This window comes from Bos grunniens, chromosome 17 (assembly GCF_055505025.1).
Source record: "Bos grunniens cultivar Pamir isolate PY7600 chromosome 17, Bosgru_T2T1.0, whole genome shotgun sequence".
Taxonomy (NCBI): domain Eukaryota; kingdom Metazoa; phylum Chordata; class Mammalia; order Artiodactyla; family Bovidae; genus Bos; species Bos grunniens.
Genome location: NC_141181.1, coordinates 18,581,813 through 18,603,747, shown reverse-complemented (window position 1 = coordinate 18,603,747; position 21,935 = coordinate 18,581,813). Strand labels below are relative to the sequence as shown.

Here is a 21,935-nt window from a genome sequence, read left to right as displayed (position 1 = left end):
CAGTTTTTTGAGATAATGGAGAGAGCTGGTATTAATATGTTGAGTCAGTTAAGTTGAGGTCATTTAAGAGAGCTTCTATAGTAATAAATTCATTATAGATGGATTAAGCAAAGAAGGGGATTATAAATTAAAAGTATTCACAGATCTCTTACAAAGCCATGAGTCAGTAGTATAGTCATGACTCAAGAGAAACCAGAACTGGGACAGCCACTCACTCTCCTAGATCTCAGAAACCCACCTACTATTCCATGCTTCTGTTTTATTGATGGTTTCCCCTGGATGATGAAATTGAGACTTGATGCTGTCATCTATTGGTGGAATTTCTCTTTTCACATAGTATTTAATTCTTGATTTCTAAAGTGCAGATATTAACTGTGGGTATTATTTATGTAAATTAAGATAAAAATGAACCAAGATTAAAAAAATAATCCATAACATTACCTCTTTTTGTCCATCCTGTAAGTTTTGCCTTAAAACACACCTTCAAAAGTGTATAGTCTTAAATTTTTATCCATAGGTTAAAAGGTATGTATGTGAGAGACCGGGGGTGGAATCAGAAGAGAGAGGGAATTGGAATATTTTTTTAGCCCTCTAATAGTAAATAACATGCTTTGCACAAGCATAGTAACTATATAATAATTTTTCTTTTTTCTTTTTTTTACTAAAGTGTGCTTGTGTGTTTGTACTGTAGGTGGCAATCATAGAAGAATTAGTAGTAGGTTATGAAACCTCTCTAAAAAGCTGCCGGTTATTTAACCCCAATGGTAAGTGCTCAAGTTTTATGTTTTAAAAAAGTCTTAAAAATCTTACTATATTATGAAATTCTTGATCAGAAGGTCAGTATTGTTCATTATTTGGTCAATAAGCTTAGTATATTTAAACATTTTTCCCTTTAAGATGCATTAATATGTATATTATGTGAAAATATTTGATAAGAAGATGATAACAGTAGCATATTGAAAATTTTATGTTGAACTTAAAACATCTCCAAAACTACATGTAATAATATAATGACCCTCCATTTACCCACCACTCAACTTCAGTAATTTTTACCTCATGGGCAACCTTATTTCATCTATATTTCTTACTGGTATTCCTCTACTCCCTTGTTATTAGAAAACAAATCCCCCAAATCACATCATTTCATCCATGTATATTTCAGTATTCTAAAGATCACAACCATAATAGCATCACCATACTTGAACATTAATGCTTCCTTAATATCAAAGGGAAATGTCCATGCTTACATTTCCAGGTACCTTAAAAATATTTTTTCTCTTTGTTTCTGAAGTTTATTTGAATGAAGAGCCAGATGAAATCTTTACTTTGAGTTTTGTTGATATGTCTCTTTAACTTTATTTTATAAATCTGTAAGTTTCCCCTCTGTTTTTTCTTTTTTCCTGCAATTTATTTATTAGTTGTGTGTGTGTGTGTGTGTGTGTATGTGTTTAGTTTTTCTGTAGTCTAATTTTTGCTGAATATACCCATATGGTGTTGCTTAATAAGTTGTTTCTCTGTCCTCTGGATTTATTATACATTGTAAGTTAAATATAGAGCTATGTAGTCTAGTATGGTAGCCATTAGTCACATGGGGCTATTAAATTTTTTTTAATTAAGTAAATTTAATTAGTCACAGTAGTCACATTCACGTGCTGCTCAATAGCTTTGTAAATCTAATGCCTACCATATTGGACAGGGCAAATCTACAGCATTTCCATCATTGCAGAAACTTCACATGGACAGATCTGACTGTCTACAGGTTTGATGAAATTTTATTTTTTCCCCTCATTTTGTTTTAAAGACAAAGAGATGAGCAAGATTATTCCACAAGTGGTGGTGTGTCCTTTGATCAGAAGGCATGAAGTGTTTATTTCATGTGTTACATGAACTGTTACAAATTACAAACTAGTAATATTAATATCTGCTAATGTAGCATTTCAGGTTATACAGAAAAAGCAAGATAAATGCTTTTTCACCTTTGCCTGTCCTACTTTTTTGTTCTTCACCAGTTTGAACTAATGAATTTCAAAATAGTGAATTGACTATTAGTAGCATCCTTCAAAGGTGTTATAAAGGTATTATTTTGAATTCATGGCTTTAAACATATTTGATGTTTTAAATCATTGCAGTTTCAAATGGTTCCAGCCTTCACATACTAGGGTAGTAGTTGATAGCTTCCTTGCAGTTTTGTGTAAAGAAATATTCTAGTTCATCTTGTATACTTGCCCATAGCAGACCTGTAATCGGTTGTTTTTCCCAAGGAGCCCTGTTTCCTACAGTGGGAAAACCCAATATGGGACCTGGGGTGCTTATTGCTATTGAGTTGATCACTGTTTCTAGGTCTCAGGTGAATTTTAATAGTACTTTTTAGAAGGCGTTACCATGGTTTCATTGGTTAATCATCATGATGTTCCTTTGATTATCAGCATTTTCCTACATATTTTACAAATGTGGAAGAGGTTCAATGACATGCCCAAGAATATGCAGCACTTTAGTTGCAGATCTATCAGATCGGGAGTTGGTGAGTTCCACTCCTATTGTTTGTCCACTGAGCCATCCTACTTCTACTAGGATAAAAATAAGCAATCTGTTGCTTTCTTTGAAAGCAAATAACAGTTCTTTAGATTTTAGAAATTTGTATTAAAAAGCATTTTTTAATGTGTGGGTTGTATATTTAACTTACACATTTTCTTGTGAGTATATAAAAATAAAACTGAACTAAAATACAGAATAAGTATTTTTACTTATCTCATTTTTTGGTATAATTTTTAGTTTAACCCAAAGTATGCATTTTTGCATATTCAAAATAAAGATATATTAAGAATCTTATCAGCAGAATTCAAAATAACCACATCACAATTATATTTCTGTATAGTTTGGTACATTAGCTAGAAACCCAGTTAAGCAGTCATGCCTTTCTTTTTTTCTTTTTTTTTTTTTAACCCTACATTAATGGAAATTTTCTCTTTATTCTTATTTTCCCCCCTCATACATAACATCCTGACCTTAGTTCTAGTACAATTTGTTGTCTCTATCCCCCACCCCCCAGTTTTCTTTTTGGGTAATTTGTTACAGCTTTGATCTCATTTATCTGCCATGTTTATGATAAGCATGGCATTGTGCTAGGAGCTGTAATGATACAGAGCAGAAAGTGTGGTGCTGTCCAAAGATCTTATACATTTAGAGCTAGTTTCATAACTAGATGCATAAATAACAGGATTTGACCTACTTTCCTTATTAATAAAGATAGAGCCACTTTGAGGTGGCTAGTCTCTTTAATATAGATAATGACTAATTTTTCTCTACCTCCTCCCCCACTCTTTAAAGATGATGGAAAAGAGGAACCACCAACCACGTTACTTTGGGTCCAGTACTACTTGGCACAACATTATGATAAAATTGGTCAGCCATCTATTGCTCTGGAATACATAAATACCGCTATTGAAAGTACACCCACGTTGATAGAACTCTTTCTTGTGAAAGCTAAAATCTATAAGGTAAAAATCTTTTCTGCTTTTTTTCTTATGAGGTAATGAGACATAAATTTTTAAGAACATATGTTACATTCTAAATGCTCTAAGAAAAATGATGTATTGGATAGCTCAGCACACATGGAATAACAAATGTTTTTCTCAGTCTGATTGCTTTTTAGACTTTTCATGGTCATGCTGATTTGCTCAATTATTTGCATCTATATATACATCAACACGTGTATACAGATATACACAATGGTTATTCATATATATGATTGTTCATAATATATGTTCTCATGCATTCACACATATCTGATTATTTTCTTGATTTTAACTAGCAAAGATAATCAAAAGTAATTAAATTTGCTGTGAAATGTTTGTTTCTCTTAACATCTGAATATGATCATGTATCAGTATCTGGTAATCTTAATAAAATGAAACTGGAAATTTCTACTGTGAATTCTACATGTTATCTCTGCTTCTTCAATTCCTGTGTCTTGCTTGAGAATCTCTAGTCATATGTTCTAGTATCATTTTAAAAGTTTTAATATAAATTAAATAGAAGCTCTTGGCGAAGAAGTTCTAAACCAATAATTTATGTACCAAAAAATAATGAAATTAAGTAACATTTTAAAGCAGTTTTTAAATGCCAGGGTAATGCTCATTAGTTTTGTGGCTTTGCCAGATGGACTAGTTAGATGAATTAAGAATGAGGATCGTCATGGAATGCCCACTAGTGGTCCGAATTGTAATGTTTCCACGATAGCTTAGAGTAGAAATTTGGCCATCCTTTTGCCTGTTATGACCTTTACATTGAATTATGTTGTTCCCACTTAAAAGGTTTTGATTCTTTGATTCAGCCATTATTTTTCAGTATTCACTGTATGCCAGGCACTGTTGTAGTGTGTAGCCAATGAGGTTATAACAGTAGACAAAATTTTTAAAACAAATCTTTACTGTCAGAGAGCTCATAGTCCACATTGCCAGAAAGGTATCAGAGCTTATAGTAGATTGTATGCATCTGTGTTGATTAGGGTTGTAAGAGATAGAAGGTTACCTTTGGAAGCATTTGTGTCTTAGTTATTTATGAACAGGAAAGAAATTACCTGCGTAGTAAAATTAGCATACTGACAGGTTTATTTTGGTTTTGTGTCCTCTTACTTTAGCATGCTGGGAATATTAAAGAAGCTGCAAGGTGGATGGATGAGGCCCAGGCCTTGGACACAGCAGACAGGTTTATCAACTCCAAGTGTGCAAAGTACATGCTAAAAGCCAATTTGATAAAAGAGGCTGAAGAAATGTGCTCCAAGTTTACAAGGGTTTGTACAGCTAGTTTGTTTGTTTATGAATAAAAAGTTCATACTTGTATAACTTGTTTATTTTTCAAAGTTTACTTCTGATATTTTTCATATCAAGATAAGATTTTAATTAAATTGCCTTGACAAAAAAAATTGAAATCAGTATTACTATAAAACATTTCTCAGGTGGCACTAGTGGTAAAGAATGTGCCTGCCAGTGCAGGAGATGGAAGAGACCAGGCTTTGATCTCTGGGTTGGGAAGATCCCCTGGAGTAGGAAATAGCAACCCACTCTAGTATCCTTGCCTGGAAAATGCTGTGGACAGAGGAGCTGGTGGGCTACAGTCCATGGTGTTACAAAAGAGGTGGAGATGACTGAGCACACACATACACATCATTTTTCAAATAAGGTTTATAGTGGGTTTTTAAACTCTGATTTATATTGAGATATGTTCAGTTGAAATTTTTAGGGGTGAATATACTCATATTAATTGAGTATGTGCTACTGTCCCATCCCAAATTATGTAGATCTTTTTGATTAATCATTTATGAGGGTTTTTTAGTGGTTAGAAATATAATTCTAATTTCTTTCACATACTAACTGTTCCCTCTTACTCTGAGAATGGTTTTAAAAAAATAGAAAACTGTTCTGAAAATTCAGTCAATTAAATCCCATGGTGTAATAATGTATTTGGTAAGAAATCGTCTTTGATTATGTCTGCTTTTCATATAGGAAGGAACATCAGCAGTCGAGAACTTAAATGAAATGCAGTGCATGTGGTTCCAGACAGAATGTGCCCAAGCTTATAAGGCAATGAATAAATTTGGTGAAGCACTTAAGAAATGTCATGAGATTGAGAGAGTAAGTAATATATACATAAACGTTTCTCATTTTATTCTGTTACCCATTGACAGTTTTGGGGAAATCCTCTTAATTTTTCTTTTCTCTCACTTTCTAATGCATAACAAGTAATTGCTAAAAATCACTATTCACATTTTTCAAAGTTTATAATAAAAATAATATAGATTACATATTCAGCAGACTTCTCCATTGTCTACTCTTCCCATCAGAATTCATGTGAAAAACTTAATGGAAAGTTTGTATCTTGACTATGTTTTCATTGATTTTTGGATGTTTCTTTCAAATTGATGCTGCTTCTTCATTAATACATACAAAGCTCATTAAGCTATGCTAGAAATCTCATGGTTGTGAGTTTGATTGGTGGTGCCATATGCCCTTGATAAATATTAGATACAAGCTTTGAAGCCTTTTCACAGTACTTCTGTAACCTATATAATTTCTCATTTTCTGATGTTTATTCTTTTCTTAGTCCTTTCACTTTTTAGTCATTTCTATCACTAGTAGTTGGCTTTCACTTTTTTGAATGTTTTTAATATATATATAAATAATTTATATAAATTCATGCTTCTTTTGTTACTACAAGTTGAGAATCCCAGAGGTTAGTTGAAATGTGTTAATTTCTGGTTACTTGACTTACTTCCTAACTAATTTCTCTCCCACATACCAACATTTCATTGCATAGGATTCAGATTTGTATTCTCAGAAAAATTGCCAAATACTACATATTAAAATCCTTTGCAGATTGTTCTAAATATAAAAGCTGAATGTTTAACATGTAAATCTACTGTACTGCACCATTATGTATGCTAATAAATTCTGTTGGATTTATGATGGTAGCTTTATTTAAATATGATTAAGGAAGGAATAATATATTTTAAAGCATCATTGTGAAAAAAAGATATTTATTGATATTCTAAAATGTGAATTCATCAAATAAACATAAAATAACTAGAAAAATAAAGCATTGTGTTTCCTTTCATTCAGCAAATAATTCAGTCACTAATGTATGCCACAAACTATGCTAGGTAATGGCCTATTGTATTTGCTTAATTGATATGTAAAGCATTCAAATGCAATTATTGTAATTTTTAATATTTTAAAATTTTACTGATTTTTATTTTCATGCCCTGGAAACAAGTAATTCCAAGGCTTTCATTTTTGTAGCTTCTTTGCTGTACTTCACTATAATAAAAAAGATAATTTTGTTAGCATTTTATAGAAATCACTGATGACCAGTTTGACTTTCATACATACTGTATGAGGAAGATTACCCTTAGATCATATGTGGACTTACTAAAGCTAGAAGATGTACTTCGACAGCATCCATTTTACTTCAAGGCCGCAAGAATTGCTATAGAGATCTATTTGAAGCTTCATGACAGCCCTCTTACAGATGAGAATAAAGAACATGAAGCTGATACAGGTATAGTATTCAAAGAGTTATTCTTTTCTGTGGTGTTTATATGTATATTTATGGTTTTGTGTAACATAGATTTTTCCTGAGCTTTTTTTTTTTTGAAAGATGGTTTTTTTAAAAAATAAATTTATTTTCGGCTGTGCTGGGTCTTCAGTGCTGCAGGGGCTTTTCTCTAGTTACGCAGAGGAGGGGCCACTCTCTCTAGTTGCTTTGCATGGACTTCTTGTTGGGGCTTCTCTTGTGGAGCAGGGCTCTGGGGCTCGTAGGCTTCAGTAGTTACAGCATGTAGGCTGTAGAGCACAAGCCCAGTAATTGTGCTGCACAGGCCTGGCCTCCTCACGGCATGTGGAATCATCCCAGATCAGGGATCGAACCTGTGTCTCCTGCATTGGCAGGCAGATTCTTTACCACTGAGCCACCAGGGAAGCCTTTTTCCTGAGCTTTCTGTTTGCACATTGTGGGACAATGTTATCCATGCTTTAGAAAACGGCGATGGCTGTTTTGTGAATTTCTCTGAGCAACAAAAGAAAAATACTATTGACTATAGTCTTTAAAAGTTAAGCAAGAATTTGTAACTGATCATTAGCTTTTTAAAATATTAATTTATTTTTTAATGGAAGGATAATTGCTTTACAGAATTTTGTTATCAGCCAGATATCAACATGAATCAGCCATAGATCATTAGCTTTTAAGGAGTTGAATTTCATCAACTTTAACTTAATATGGTGGCTCCGTGGTAAAGAATCTGCCTGCCAATGCAGGAGACAGGGGTTTGATCCCTGGGTTGAGAAGATCCCCTGGAAGAGGAAATGGCACCCCAGATTAAAACAATTAAAACAATCCAGTATTCTTGGTGGGAAAATCCCATAGAGAGAGGAGCTTGGTGGGCTACAGTTCGAGGGATCGCAAATACAGTGAGGCACGACTGAGCACAAACCATGACATACTAAAAGATGGATATTGCTTGAATGTTAATACCCAGGTTAGAATTAAAATTAAGCCAGTAACATTGCTGAGTGATTTATCACTTGACCATTTTTAACATGCCATTTTAATAGCAAGATGTCAGGATGTGTAGGAAGAAGTCTTCCTTAAAATAATTATTTGGGAAAGGATCTCAGAATAAAAGTGACCTATGCATGTAAAAAGATAAAAAATTAATTGTCCAAAAATTTTGTGACTTTATTCAGGGCAAAAATGTTAGGGGAGTTGGGGTATAAAAACTGTGTCAGAATTTTTTTCCTCAGTCCTGAGTTTCTCCTCTTCTGAGGTTATGGTTGGTTACTTTTTATATTCTTCCTCCTGCTAAAGACCTTTGGATCCTTTTGTTAATTTGTTATTATACAATATTTAAGAGGCAGTGGCAACCCATTCTAGTACTCTTGCCTGGAAAATCCCATGGACGGAGGAGCCTGGTAGGCTGCAGTCCGTGGGGTCGCTAGGAGTCAGACATGACTGAGCGACTTCACTTTCACTTTTCACTTTCATGCATTGGAGAAGGAAATGGCAACCCACTCCAGAGTTCCTGCCTGGAGAATCCCAGGGACGGGCGAGCCTGGTGGGCTGCCATCTATGGGGGTCGCATAGAGTCGGACACGACTGAAGTAACTTAGCAGCAGCAGCAAGAACAATTTAGATTCTAAGGTCACATATTGAAACCCTTGTACAGATTTCACTTAAATCTCTGTTGTTATTGCTTCAGCTGGAAAGAAAATGCTAGTGAGAATCTGTAGGACAATTTATAATTGAAGATGATAGCAGTGATCCTCTGGCTTTGCTTATTTACTTTCCTATTTACTCTTCCTGCCTTCCACATCTTCTTTGAATTCTGCAAATAATATACAATTAACTTTTTTTTTTTTCCACGCATGTGGCATGCAAGATCTTAGTTCCCAAACCAGGAATTGAACCCGTCCCCCCTGCAGTGGTAGTGTGTAGTACTAACCACTGGACCACCTGGGAAGTCCCCATACACAATTAACTCTGGAATATACAAAGTTAAAGCAACTCAGAAAAACACCTAGCATATGTGAAAATCCGTCTTCACTTTTCTCCCTCCTGAAGGTTTTCTCCTTTCAAAGGGCTATCCCTATTAAATGTTCAGTTTCTTTTGTGCACAATTACCATTTTCAGTTTCATATGCACATATGTTTCAGGGTGGTTCTTTTGTTCGTTTTATTTTTTAACCCATAAATGGGATGATATCATTCACAATGTTCTAAAGTTTACAACATTTTAAATTTTGTTAATGGGAACGAGGGTTCCCTCTTCCCCATCACAGTGCTGAAGTAAATGTCCTGTAAGTCATCATTGTGCACATATTTGTTTAGCAGGGATTGTTAGAAGAGGAAATTACTAGGTCAAAGATGATGAGAATTGCATAGCCTTCCATAAAAGTTTTTGTTGCCACCAACAGTGTATTGAGATTGTCTTTTATTTTATTGCTAACACTGAAAATTGTTCATCCTTTACATTTTTGTTACTTAGGGGAAAACATCTAATTTATAATCATTTATTTATTTGGTTGCTTTGGGTCTTAGTTGTAACACACAGGATCTTCATTGCATAGTGTGGGTCTTTTGTTGCAGCGCACGGATTGAGTAGTTGTGGCACAGAGCTCAGTAGTTGTGGCTTGCAGGCTTAGTTGCTCTGAGGCATGTGGGATCTTAGTTCCCTGTATCCTGAGTCCCTTGGAAGGGGGAAGAATTGCAAGGCAGATTCTTAATCACTGGACCACCAGGGAAGTCCTGCTTTTGGGTTTCTTACATGAATTGCCTGTTCATATCTTTTACCTATTTTATTTTGAAACTTCTTGGTTTGTAGGAGATCTCTCTGTATGTGTTCAGGACCTTAATCCTTATTTATGTGTTGCAAATGTTTTCTTCCTGTTGCTTGGGTCTTAGGTTTCTTTATGATGGGTATCTTTCATTATGTAAAAGTTTTAATTTTTCTAAGACAAAACTATTTTAGTCCTTTATGGCCTCTGGGTCTTGGCTTAGAAAGGCTTTTCTCCTTCAAAATGTATAACACATTTATAAATATCTTCTTTGTTTTCTCGTAATGTATGCTTTGTTATTTTTACATTTGGCTGTGTGATCATCTGGAGATAACTTTTATATATGATGGGAGGTGAAGGGTGGCTTTTTTATCTCCAAATAAAACACTGCTGACTTCGAAATAGTTCTTATTTGAATAGGTTATCCATAAGTTTAAAATGTCACTTTTATCATAATCTAAGCTCTGAAAAAATATTTTGGTGGATTGTGGCCATGGTGTCTTGTTCTCACATATATTAAAATTTATTATTGTTGTTGTTGTTTAGTTGTTAACTCGTGTCTGACTCTTTGTAGCCCCATGCGCTGTAGCCTGCCAAGCTCCTCTGTCCCTGGGATTTTCTAGGCAAAAATACTGGAGTGGGTTGCCATTTTCTTCTCCAGGGTATCTTCCCATCCCAGAAATTGAACCCGCATCTCCTGCTTTGGCAGGTGGACTCTTTACTCCTGAGCCCCCAGGGAAGCCCAAAGCTTATTATAAAGTCATACTGAAAACTATGTTGTATGGATGTTGGTACACAGGTTTCTATTACCCATTTTTCTCTTCCTAATGTCAAGATATCAGCCAAGGCATCAAAGGATTGGCCTGGGTTGGAGAATTTACTTCAGGATGGCTTACTCATGGCCAGAGTTCTGTTCTTGGCCACATGGGTGTTTGCGTGAGGTGGTTTGGGTTTCTTCACAACATGACAGCTGGTTTCCTCTGAGTGATCCAAGGGAAAGCAAAGAGGAATCCACAGTGCTTGTATTTCCTAATCTTGGATGTCATAAATATTCACTTCTAGTACATTCTATTAGTTAGAATCGAGTCACTAAGTATAGCTCACATTCAAGGGAAGGGGAAATAGGCTTTACTTTTTGAAGGAAAGAATTTGTGGGCATATTTAAAAATCACCATAGTGGTAGAGTATTTTAGAATGACTTTTTTCATTTCATTATCAAGTGTTTTTCAAATACCTATTGAACATGTGGCTTTCAGATTTATTGCTTTAAGTCTACACAATACAGTGTTATCTCTGTATTATAGCATGTTTATCAGAGATTTCTAGACTTTCTTTAAGACATTTTGTGGCTGTTACCTCAGAATAATTGTTAATTTTTAATGTCACATTTTAAATTTACTATACAGTTATTCATTCTTCCTTCAACAGATATTTGAGTGTTTTCTGTGTGTTTTGGTATGCTGCTAGGCCTTGACAGCAGAAAGATTTTGAGTAAAACAAGTTTTCTTCCACCAAGAAGCTCACAGTCTAGAAGAGAAACAGATGTATAAAGTATCATGACAAGCAGAATAAGGCATGGTGGCAGCACTGTTTGACAGGATTAGAGAAGGCCTAACTAAAGCATAATACAGTGCCATAGGGATCTGAAACCGCTTGTTACATTCTTAGAACTGCAGGTAGTTTAATTTTGCTGGAGGAACTCATGCTTTTGTGCTTTGCTGTGCTTGTCACAGGAGGTCTCCTCTTGGTTTCACAAATTTTTTGAAGATGTTTATGTTCTTTAACAAATGCAGCCTTATTAAAGGCACATGAACATGTGTAATATGAGATATTTTTAATGGGAGTTGGGAATATTATTAATATATAGTAGTAATTGATCATTATAAATCTGATTAACATGTTGATGGTTTTCTTAACACTGCTTACAGCAAACATGTCTGATAAAGAGCTAAAGAAGCTACGTAATAAACAAAGAAGAGCTCAAAAGAAAGCCCAGATAGAGGAAGAGAAAAAAAATGCAGAAAAAGAAAAGCAGCAGAGAAATCAGAAAAAGAAGAAGGATGATGATGATGAGGAAATTGGAGGCCCAAAAGAAGAGCTTATTCCGGAGAAACTGGCCAAGGTACTTAAAAATAGTACTTAGCACAACTGAGTGAAATCTCATGACCAGCTCTTGTTTTTATAGTCTTTTTTAGCCAATTTGATGATAGATTTTAGAGTAAGAGATTTATTTTTCGTTTTCCTTCTTTCCTCTGTCTCTTCTGTCTTCTCTCTTTTCTGATTGTATGTCACATTTAAAACTTGAAATAATGATTCTGAGTACTGTGTATGGTATATTGGAAAGTTTTGGCTTTTGAGTCATTCTGATCTGGGACCACATAGTTAGCTCTTAGATGTCACTGTGTATCTTAGACACTCTGTCTAACTTCTCTGATGGTTTTCTCAATTATAAAATGTGACTAGGGAAAATCATTACTAGACAAGATGTTAGGACTAGAGAAAATATATGTGTAAAGAATGTAGTCTGTTATAAGCGGTTCAGTTCAGTCGCTCAGTCGTGTCCGACTCTTCGCGACCCCATGAATCGCAGCATGCCAGGCCTCCCTGTCCATCACCACCTCCTGGAGTTCACTCAGACTCACGTCCACCGAGTCAGTGATGCCATCCAGCCATCTCATCCTCTGTCGTCCCCTTCTCCTCCTGCCCCCAGTCCCTCCCAGCATCAGAGTTATAAGTGGTAGGTAGCATTTAAGTTTTTATATAGTCTAAATTGAGCGTCTTAAAAAGTGAATTCTATATGTTTCTCACTCGTGTTGTCAACTTACAGGATATTGTACTTAACTATTTGTACCTAATGTCTTTAAAGTCCTCAAATATTTCCCCAAGCCAAAAGTCTTATCTGCCATTTTTAACTGTTAGACTGAAACCAAGGCATTCATTGTCATGTAAATCATTTTGATGAGTAACATACCTATGCACTTTTCTTCTGACCCTTGACACCTTCCTACTCCATGTGTGAGTAACTGCATGCTTTATTATGTTAAAGCAATATAATAAATAATAACCCTAGAGTTGAGCTTTAGCCTTATTAGTAACTAAAAATTCAAAGTCATTGATTGCTTTATAACTAAGGGAAGTTGTAACACCTAACAAATAAAGTTCGAAAATACTTTTAGAATTATATCCTAGCAGATGGACAGTAATATCTCATAGCATTATTGCTATTTAAGAACCATTGATAAATGTAGGTTGGATTTCACAAAGCTGTATTGACAAATAATTTTGTGCTTTTTAGAAACAAAGATACTGCCTTTTTATTGTTGTTGGGAGTTTATTGAAAGACTATTACACAGGGATGTGAAGAAGCACGGAAAATTGACCTTTCAGGCCCCATGGAGAACTGCAGAGTTCCTTTGGGATAATACCAACTTTACGGGCCTTCCATCTTTATGCCTCCGCTTTTTTCTTACTACCACTTTTACCACCATCACTGACTGCCTGCCGCTCTCATTCTTTACGTTTTCTCTCTGTCTCATGACTCAATGACTTTTTTTTCCTGTAACTCTTTATGTCTTTCTTTATAGTTTAAAGAAGGGCTCTGTTTGTCTGTAGTTGCTGTCTGATAAGGAGTGCCCTGCATAGCAGATTTTTCACACTTTGTCTCCTTACACGCTGTTCCATTTTCTTTGCTTAGCCTATGATAGCTGCTTTGGGGCCAGATGTCAAGTTATAGTCTAGTCATTTGTAGCTAGAGGGTTGTAAAGTCTCACAGCAAAAGCACTATAGAAAGTATTTTTGACTCCTTTATTTGGAAGGAGCCTAGTGGAAGGCACCCGGTTTCACGGACTCCTCTTCAGTATATACTGTTCTTACCTGTTAGGCACGTAACACCTTTCTCCTTCTAGGATGCCTGCATCTCATAGAGTCCACACTCACCCACACCCCATGTGGTGCAAGGCCAGACTTCACACCACTGCCACAATCAGGAGGGGTGTCGCAGGCTGTTTTAAAAACTGCCTGCCAATTATGGGTCTCTAATCTATAGTTGCTTTTTTTGTTTGTTTCTTTTTGTTTTGGTGATCTTACATTTCATCATTCTTCCAGGTAGTAAATGATAAATTTAGTTCACCAGATCAATGGCACCCCACTCCAGTACTCTTGCCTGGAAAATCCCATGGATGGAGGAGCCTGGTGGGCTGCAGTCCATGGGGTCGCGAAGAGTCGGACACGACTGAGCGACTTCACTTTCACGCATTGGAGAAGGAAATGGCAACCCACTCCAGTGTTCTTGCCTGGAGAATCCCAAGGACAGGGGAGCCTGGTGGGCTGCCATCTCTGGGGTCGCACAGGGTCGGACATGACTGAAGCGACTTAGCAGCAGCAGCAGATCAAGATAATTTAAATAAAAGCATTGTTAAATTAGCAGCTATTCTAGTTAAGAAAGAGAGAAGGAAAATAAGAGGTTTATTAGCTTAATGTTGAATTAACTGAATGTAAATCTGAAAGCTTGATGGAATGTATTGCTTATCCAACTACCATGAGGCAGTAGTTTTTAGTTGGTATTTTTAAAGATTTTTTTTTTGGATGTGGACCATTTTTTAAAGTCTTTATTGAATTTGTTACAGTATTGCTTCTGTTTTATGTTTTGGGCTTTTGGCTGCAAGGCTTGTGGGATGTTAACTCTGATCTTGAATCTGCACCCCCTGCATTTTTGAGAGAGAGGCAGAAAAGAGTGTACATAATGCCGGCAGTTCCACCCAGTGCTTACCTCAGTGAGCGTCAGAACCCCACCTGAGTTTGAGATGTGGGAGGTTTGACGGCCATCTCAGTTCTTATATGCCTGTCATAGTGTGACTGTCTTACTACAGTGATTGCGATTTTGATACTTAAATATATGATTTTCATACATACAACACAAACTAGTGATATTGTATATTCATAGCTATACCTGTGTGTCTTAACTTCAGGGATTTTCAAGGGTAGTTTATCCTAAAGCACTGGTTATAGAACATCATCCCTATTTATATGCTTTTGTTTATATCACTCTCTACTGCATCATATATATGTAGCTGTAGAATGTAGTTAGCTTTGTCTTGGTTATGTACATAATATTTTATCATTTAAATTTAACTTGACAAAGTCTTACCTCTGAGAGGCCCACAGAAGCATGTGGGGACAAGAAATCCACATCTCCTTTGAGGGCATATGTTTTCATTTATTAGAGTTTCAGACAGAATTAATTTCTCTCTTTTCTCTTTTTAAATTAAAATACTCAATTTCAGTCACAGTAGTGCTTGTAATGGGCTTCCTTTGTGGCTTAGCTGGTAAGGAATCCACCTGCAATGTGGGAGACCTGGGTTCGATCCCTGGGTTGGGAAGATCCCCTGGAGAAGAGAAAGGCTACCCACTCCAGTATTCTGGCCTGGGGAATTCCATGGACTGTATAGTCCATGGGGTCTCAAAGAGTCAGACATGACTGAGTGGCTTTCATCACCACTACCAATGCTTGTAATGATTCAACTTCACAATATCCTTTTTTGTTTCTATTTTATAATGATAGCAGCCATGTGTCTCTCCAGTAAATTATCCTGGTCAATGTAGTGACCTTCACTTCAGTCTATACTTCTTAAGGAATTGAAAAGCTTGCTATAGCTGGGTGGTAATTTCAGTTTCCAGTTCTCTACTTTTCCCTGGTAACCATTTCTCCCCTGTATACCACAAATTCTAACTCATTAAAGCATAGAGTTATTGAGGTTTGACAGAAAACAGCAAAATTCTGTAAAGCAATTATTCTTCAATAAAAAATAAATTAATTAAAAAAAGAGTCATGGGAATAAGAAGCAGAATATTCACCAGTGTGAGAAAGGTATACTTATGGGGGCCCCTATTTTCTCCTCTGTCTCTTCATATCTACAACTATTACAGTAGTGATACTGCCACATACTGATTTCTGGTTTAGAGCTTATATCCTTGAATAATGACTAGGTGTTTACATGCTGCTACTGCTGCTAAGTCGCTCCAGTCGTGTCCGACTCTGTGCGACCCCATAGACGGCAGCCCACCAGGCTCCTCCGTCCCTGGGATTCTCCAGGCAAGAACACTGGAGTGGGTTGCCATTTCCTTCTCCAGTGCATGAAAGGGAAAAGTGAAAGTGAAGTCGCTCAGTCGTGTCCCGACTCTTTGCGACCCATGGACCACAGCCCACCAGGCTCCTCTGTCCATGGGATTTTCCAGGCAAGAGTACTGGAGTGGGGTGCCATTGCCTTCTCTGGTTTTACATACTAGTATAGGGTAAATCCTATAGATACCACTTACTGTTTAACTTGATTTTGTTTTTAATGCTGTTAAATAATTGCCTTGGCCTAAATCTGTGTTGGTGAAACCACAAATTACTGTATGGGCAGAGTCACGTTGGAAAGATACGGCACATCTGAATTCCACTGAGGGTACATTGTTATTGCCTCAGTGGTAAGAGAGGGCAAGTATAAGGACCCAGTGCTGAGTGCGAATATAGTGTTGTGCCCTAGCCCGGCCCCAGTCTACAGAGACTAGGCCTGTCTCAGTACTCACAGGGTGGTAGAGACAGCATTCTGTAAATGTAAAACTTTTCAAATGACACCGCACCTGTAGTATGGCATTTGAATAAATACAGATTTCTGTAGAATTCGGAGTGGAACAAAGCAACACAGAATGGATATTGTACTATTTTTTAATGGCTTGATTATACTCAACTTCCACTCATTCTTTAATGTTCTCTACAGTTCTTAGCCCTTGTCATCCTGTCATCCTGTTCCACATCCTTTCTCTCCCCTGGCCCCCGTCCTTGGCTATCTTACGTGTTTCTCTTACTGTCTTTCGTTTCCTGGTTCTCATTCTATTTTATCTTTTTCTTTACTTGTTGGATAGTTTCTATCCACAGATAATGTATAATCTCAGTGAATGAGGAGTTCAGAATCCCCTACCTTTAGATTGTGGGAGGGTAAAATATGGCAGTGTATTTCTGGGTGACTGGTAAGTGGTTTTTACCGAAAAAGTATTTTTAATAAATAGAAAGAGTAAGTGACATCCCCTCCCCAAATCTTGCTTCTATTTGTATATAATATATCTTATTTTTGTTAGGTTGAAACTCCATTGGAAGAAGCTATTAAATTTTTAACGCCATTGAAGAACTTGGTGAAGAACAAGATAGAAACTCATCTTTTTGCCTTTGAGATTTACTTTAGGAAAGGTAGGCAATTAGGGAATAGTGGCTCTGATAAAATTGATCACTTTATTTCTCAGAATATAGTTGCCAATTCTGATGGCCTCACCACTGTAGGATATTTTGGCAAATGCAAGTGCTGCTTCCTCACAAAGAAATGCCTGCTTTTTACAACATGTTATATGGAAGTACAGTGATGTGATTCTGTCTCCTAGGGCATTAAAATAAAAAATAGATTTACAATATGTAACTAAAATTAAGGTGAAATATAGTGATTATCATGCTCATATGTGGATAAAATTTAGTAACTAAATAATACACATAGATCTTAGAATAGTATCTGGTACACAATAAGCAGTAAATAATGTCAACCATTAGCCATTGTTACAGATAGAAGATGCGATGTTTGAGGTGTATCTCGAAGAACAGACCATACTTCTAAAAGAAAAGATGCATAGAAGGGAAGAATATCTGTTAAGAGAAAACAAGTGTGTATAAATAATGTTGAGGTTGCCTTTGTTACCTGCCTAAGCCAGGTAAAGGTTAGATGGAGGATTTTGGTTGCTAGATTTAGAATTCTTATAAGCTAAATGTAGTAGATATACTAAGAAGATTTTATGGTATTGAATTGATGTAATCCAAATGGTTCATTGAAAAAAAAATTTTATCACTAGGGTGATATGTATTCAAGGAAAGAGAAACTGGTTAGTAACATCTGACAAAATACTGCTCCAAACAGTAACTGTCCTGCTAAAAGACATAGAATAAAATGATACCTCTGTAGAGTATCCATTAAAAAATCATGATGATCAAATTCTGGGGAAAGGTTACAGTATAACATTGTTTCAAAATAAGATTCAGAACTAACTATAGTTTATTTTAATCTTTATTAAGATACTTATATGAGTATGTAAAATAGAATACTAGCTAAGAAGAAAAAAGATCAAAACATAAGAGATTGTCTCTTGATGGAGTTTGAGTGATTAAAATACTTTTTTCTACATTTTCTATTTTCCACAGTGCTCCTGTCGTAATTGGGAAAATTATTTTAATAAATAGTCCAGTAATTTTAAAGTTTTGTTAATAGTTAACATAGCTCTCTTTTAAGCAAATATTTTTTAAGCAAATATTTTTGCATGGAACCCCAAAATGTAAAATACAAAAGCTATTCTGCTTTAAGTAGTGAAAAGCAGTCTGAATCCTACTGAGTTGGCTTCTTTGCTATGTACTACCTCTCAGTCACTCTCCAGCATTTGGAGTCCATTGCTACAGCATGAAAAGGGCAATAATAAAGGACATAGCCGTATTTTTAGCTTTCTGAGTGTAGCGGTTAGGGGAAAAGGAATTGTCAGAGGAGCCTAGGGTTTCAAATTTTGATATTTGGAGAGTTGTACCCTATTAGAGAAGCCTTAACAAAGACGGCTGTGGATGAGACTTGGAATTGTGGTGAGTATTTGGGTGCACTTTTCCATCCAACAGGTGGAGACACTACTAAAGCTTGGAAAACATGAGGGATGGGGTGGGAAGAGATAGCATTGGGAAAGATTAGAAAGTGATTAAAAACATAACCTTGGTCAATACTCTACCTTTGATGAGGAAGAGAAGCCAGGGATTGACCGGAGAGGAACAGTGAGGTGAAAGGGAAATGATTTCACATGTCGCAAAACACAAGAAAGGTGTAAACAATGTTGCTTTCAAGTGTAAACAATGAAGTTTTCTATCTAAATTTTTTATACTTAATAAAACCATTTTTCTTAATGTTGTGTGGAAAATACTAGCTAATGTTGCTAACCTGAGGAAGTCAATTGCTTCAGTCATATGTTGCTGTCCAGATGTGATTGACTCTAAATGAGTTTTTCTATTTGTAAGATACTGTTAGTCCTCTAAAGGAGGGTATCTCTTTTTATTAAATGATCAAAATATATCTTTTTCTTTTTATAGAAAAGTTTCTTTTGATGCTACAATCAGTAAAGAGAGCATTTGCTATTGATTCTAGTCATCCCTGGCTTCATGAATGTATGATTCGACTCTTTAGTACTGGTATGTTTTAATTTTCTGTTACTTAAGTATTTGACTACAGTAGCTGATAGTGACTGAATAAGTGATTTATACAAGTTTGTTATAAACTCAAATCATTTTAAATTAAATTAGCGTGTGGAAAAAACAAGTCTTTTCTTTGTGGCGAAGGTCTTTATTTTAAGGCTAGAAATGTTGCCTGATTTTTACACAGACTCATTCAGTCCAGATATTTGAGAATCATCTTTATTTCTGTTTCTTAAAGGTTAATAAGTTGAAATTTTGAATCATATTTCATTATGTGATGTAGTTAATTGTTGTAAAATTAAAAAATCTCTTTGAAATTGACAAATTATCTCATTTACCTGTCTCTAGTATAATAATTTGAATCATAAAATTTTTGTCAGTAAATGTAGGGTAAAAGTAACTTTAAAACAAATTGTTGTCCTTTTCAAGTGTTTAGTCAGTAAGATCCATATGTAAGTTTTAATGTCAAGTAAAGCTACAGAATTTTAGAAACAAAAGGCGGAATATTATGCCAATTGTCTCTCATAGTTGAGAAATCTAGGACGCTAAAACACTAAATTACTTATTTACAGTAACACCAATAATTAGTAAAGAAACAGGAATGAGACCCAGATCTTCATATTGTTCTTTCTACTACCAGAGCTTTAAATTTAGAATAAAGTACTTCTGTAGTCAAGTAATGTTTTTTTGTTTTGGTTTTTAAGTAACTGGATAAGGAGAAATTCAAAGTTTAGTAGAACAGTCTGCAGAATTTGAAAATACTGTTAGCTGTCTCATTGCTAAATACTCAACCCCATGTGAATCCATGCATTATATAAAAATAATGAGATTAAACCAGGTTGCCCAATCATTCTTTTGAAAATGCTAAACTGTCCCAGTTAACATTATTTTGACTTATAAGAAAAGGTAAAGCCTTATTTAGATCATATTTATGCTTGTCAAAAAAGTGATTTCCTGTTATAGAGGCTAAATCATAGAAAATTTCCCCCCAATTTTAAAAAATTCTGAAAGTAAGAATGTAGTCATATTATAGAAAGTAGAACTAATTGCTGTATTTAGTGAAAATAAGGAAGTTTCTTTTTAGTCTTTTTTTTTTGATATTAAAGAAAAAAAAATTTTGAAATCATGAATCAAAACGTTAAGGCTGGAAATAACAGCATAAATCATTTTTAGTTAGGATGAAATGCATTCAAGTTATTTTCAGTATATACACACTTCATTTTTATACAGTCCTTTCCTGAAAGATAATAAAATAATACATATAAAGTTTATGGAGTTAGAGTTATATTCATTTGAAGTATAAATTGGAAGTGACAAACATATAGTTCTAATGAGTGTGTGGCTTGATGAACATATAACCATTTTCTTGGAACAGTTGTTTCAGAAAATGAAAATGTTTATGAACTTTAGAAGAACAAAGAATGATCCAACATTAAAAGTTAGAATTAATTGAGTGGAGTTAATGTTACCTATTGTCATTGCTTCAGGTATTATCTGACATCATTGTCAGGGAGAGATTTACAAAGTAATCCTTATTTTGACTACATTTAGGCATCTTTGTTACTGCAAACCCCCTGAGTTCCTTTTACTAATTAATATATTTGGTTCTTGAGAAAAATACTTGATTTTGAAGTAACTTCTCAGGAACACATTTGTCATGTTAAGTTATATTGTAGTAATTTCTTTACAAAGAAACCCTCACAATAACACCTTTCCAGAAATTATGGAGGAAAAAGAAAAAACAATGGCTCCACACTTACTTTATTAGTTGTAGAAGCATCTCTAAGTGAATGTTCACTGTAGCGTAGTTATGAGCGTCTTCCAAATCTCCAGAACATTACATTACCAGTGTAAGTAGTAATCACCCCCGAAGTCATTTACTGTATAGGATGTCCCCTTCCCCCTTTAATTATGAGAATGATAGTATCTCTTCCAAGTTTTTCACTTTTGTTTTAAGTTGTAGAACTTAAGGCAATTTTTATTATATTTCTGGTCAGTTCTAAGTAGAAATAGGACCTTAGGTATTCATTTGTTTTGATACCTGCTTACATGTTTATGTTCCCTTAAATGTTTTTAAAATTAGTAGGTTTTGGTCACCTTAATCTATAATGAATCTTATATTATTTTCCTCTCTCATTTGTACAAACTCATTTTTTCCTTTTCTCTGCAGATTATTTCTCATCTGTACTTATGTATTTCCTCCAAAAAAAACCTCGCTTAATTAATATGGTCATTTATTTATTTTGCTGTATTAAGTAGTAATCACTTAGTAGCTTGTACTTAATCAGTAGTGAGTAATAATTATCTCACACAAAATATCCTTTTCTACCAAAATTTTAACCAAAAAATGCTGACTAGTGTGGGAACCCAGGGAAACTCTTTTTGCTAAGAATCAGCCCCCTCTTTAATGTGACTTTTAACTGTTGGTGATAACTAAACTTATTCAGTCTGATAATAACATGAACCAAATGTTGTTTTAATTTTAGGGTATCTCAGGACTCAACGCATAGGCCCCTTGGAAAAGGTTTAATATAGCATGGGAGACAATTAGATAGTCTGAGATTTTTTACTGTCTTGAGATGTCAGTAATTTTTGGTTAGTTTTTTATCAGTGTCACAAAATATTTAGATTGACTCCCTGTGCTTCCATTAGTCTTCACCCATAAAAGATTATTTAATAAATCTGGGACATTTGAGGCTACTCCTTCCATAGGACATTCTAAATTTTGCTACAGTAGAATTGATTGGTTGGTTGATTGTAATATTTTCCTGGAAATTGCAGTTCCAGTTTACATGATTAGTGATTAGAGGAGAAAACTGAGTTAGTTGACCAAAAACAATTTGTGAACCAGTAAGGAAGTATTTT

At 35.2% G+C, this 21,935-nt stretch overlaps 1 protein-coding gene across 2 annotated transcripts in view; it reads left to right on the top strand.

The window, feature by feature from the left end:
• Nucleotides 1-21,935, top strand: part of NAA15 (N-alpha-acetyltransferase 15, NatA auxiliary subunit) — a 72,309-nt gene that overhangs the window by 43,945 nt on the left and 6,429 nt on the right. For both annotated transcript variants that reach the window (XM_086346643.1, XM_086346641.1), the window contains exons 10-17: nucleotides 692-764; nucleotides 3,328-3,497; nucleotides 4,640-4,792; nucleotides 5,505-5,633; nucleotides 6,843-7,056; nucleotides 11,755-11,948; nucleotides 16,946-17,054; nucleotides 18,969-19,067. In XM_086346643.1, coding sequence (XP_086202769.1) covers nucleotides 692-764; nucleotides 3,328-3,497; nucleotides 4,640-4,792; nucleotides 5,505-5,633; nucleotides 6,843-7,056; nucleotides 11,755-11,948; nucleotides 16,946-17,054; nucleotides 18,969-19,067 — 1,141 coding nt within the window. The remainder of the gene's footprint in view (nucleotides 1-691; nucleotides 765-3,327; nucleotides 3,498-4,639; nucleotides 4,793-5,504; nucleotides 5,634-6,842; nucleotides 7,057-11,754; nucleotides 11,949-16,945; nucleotides 17,055-18,968; nucleotides 19,068-21,935) is intronic.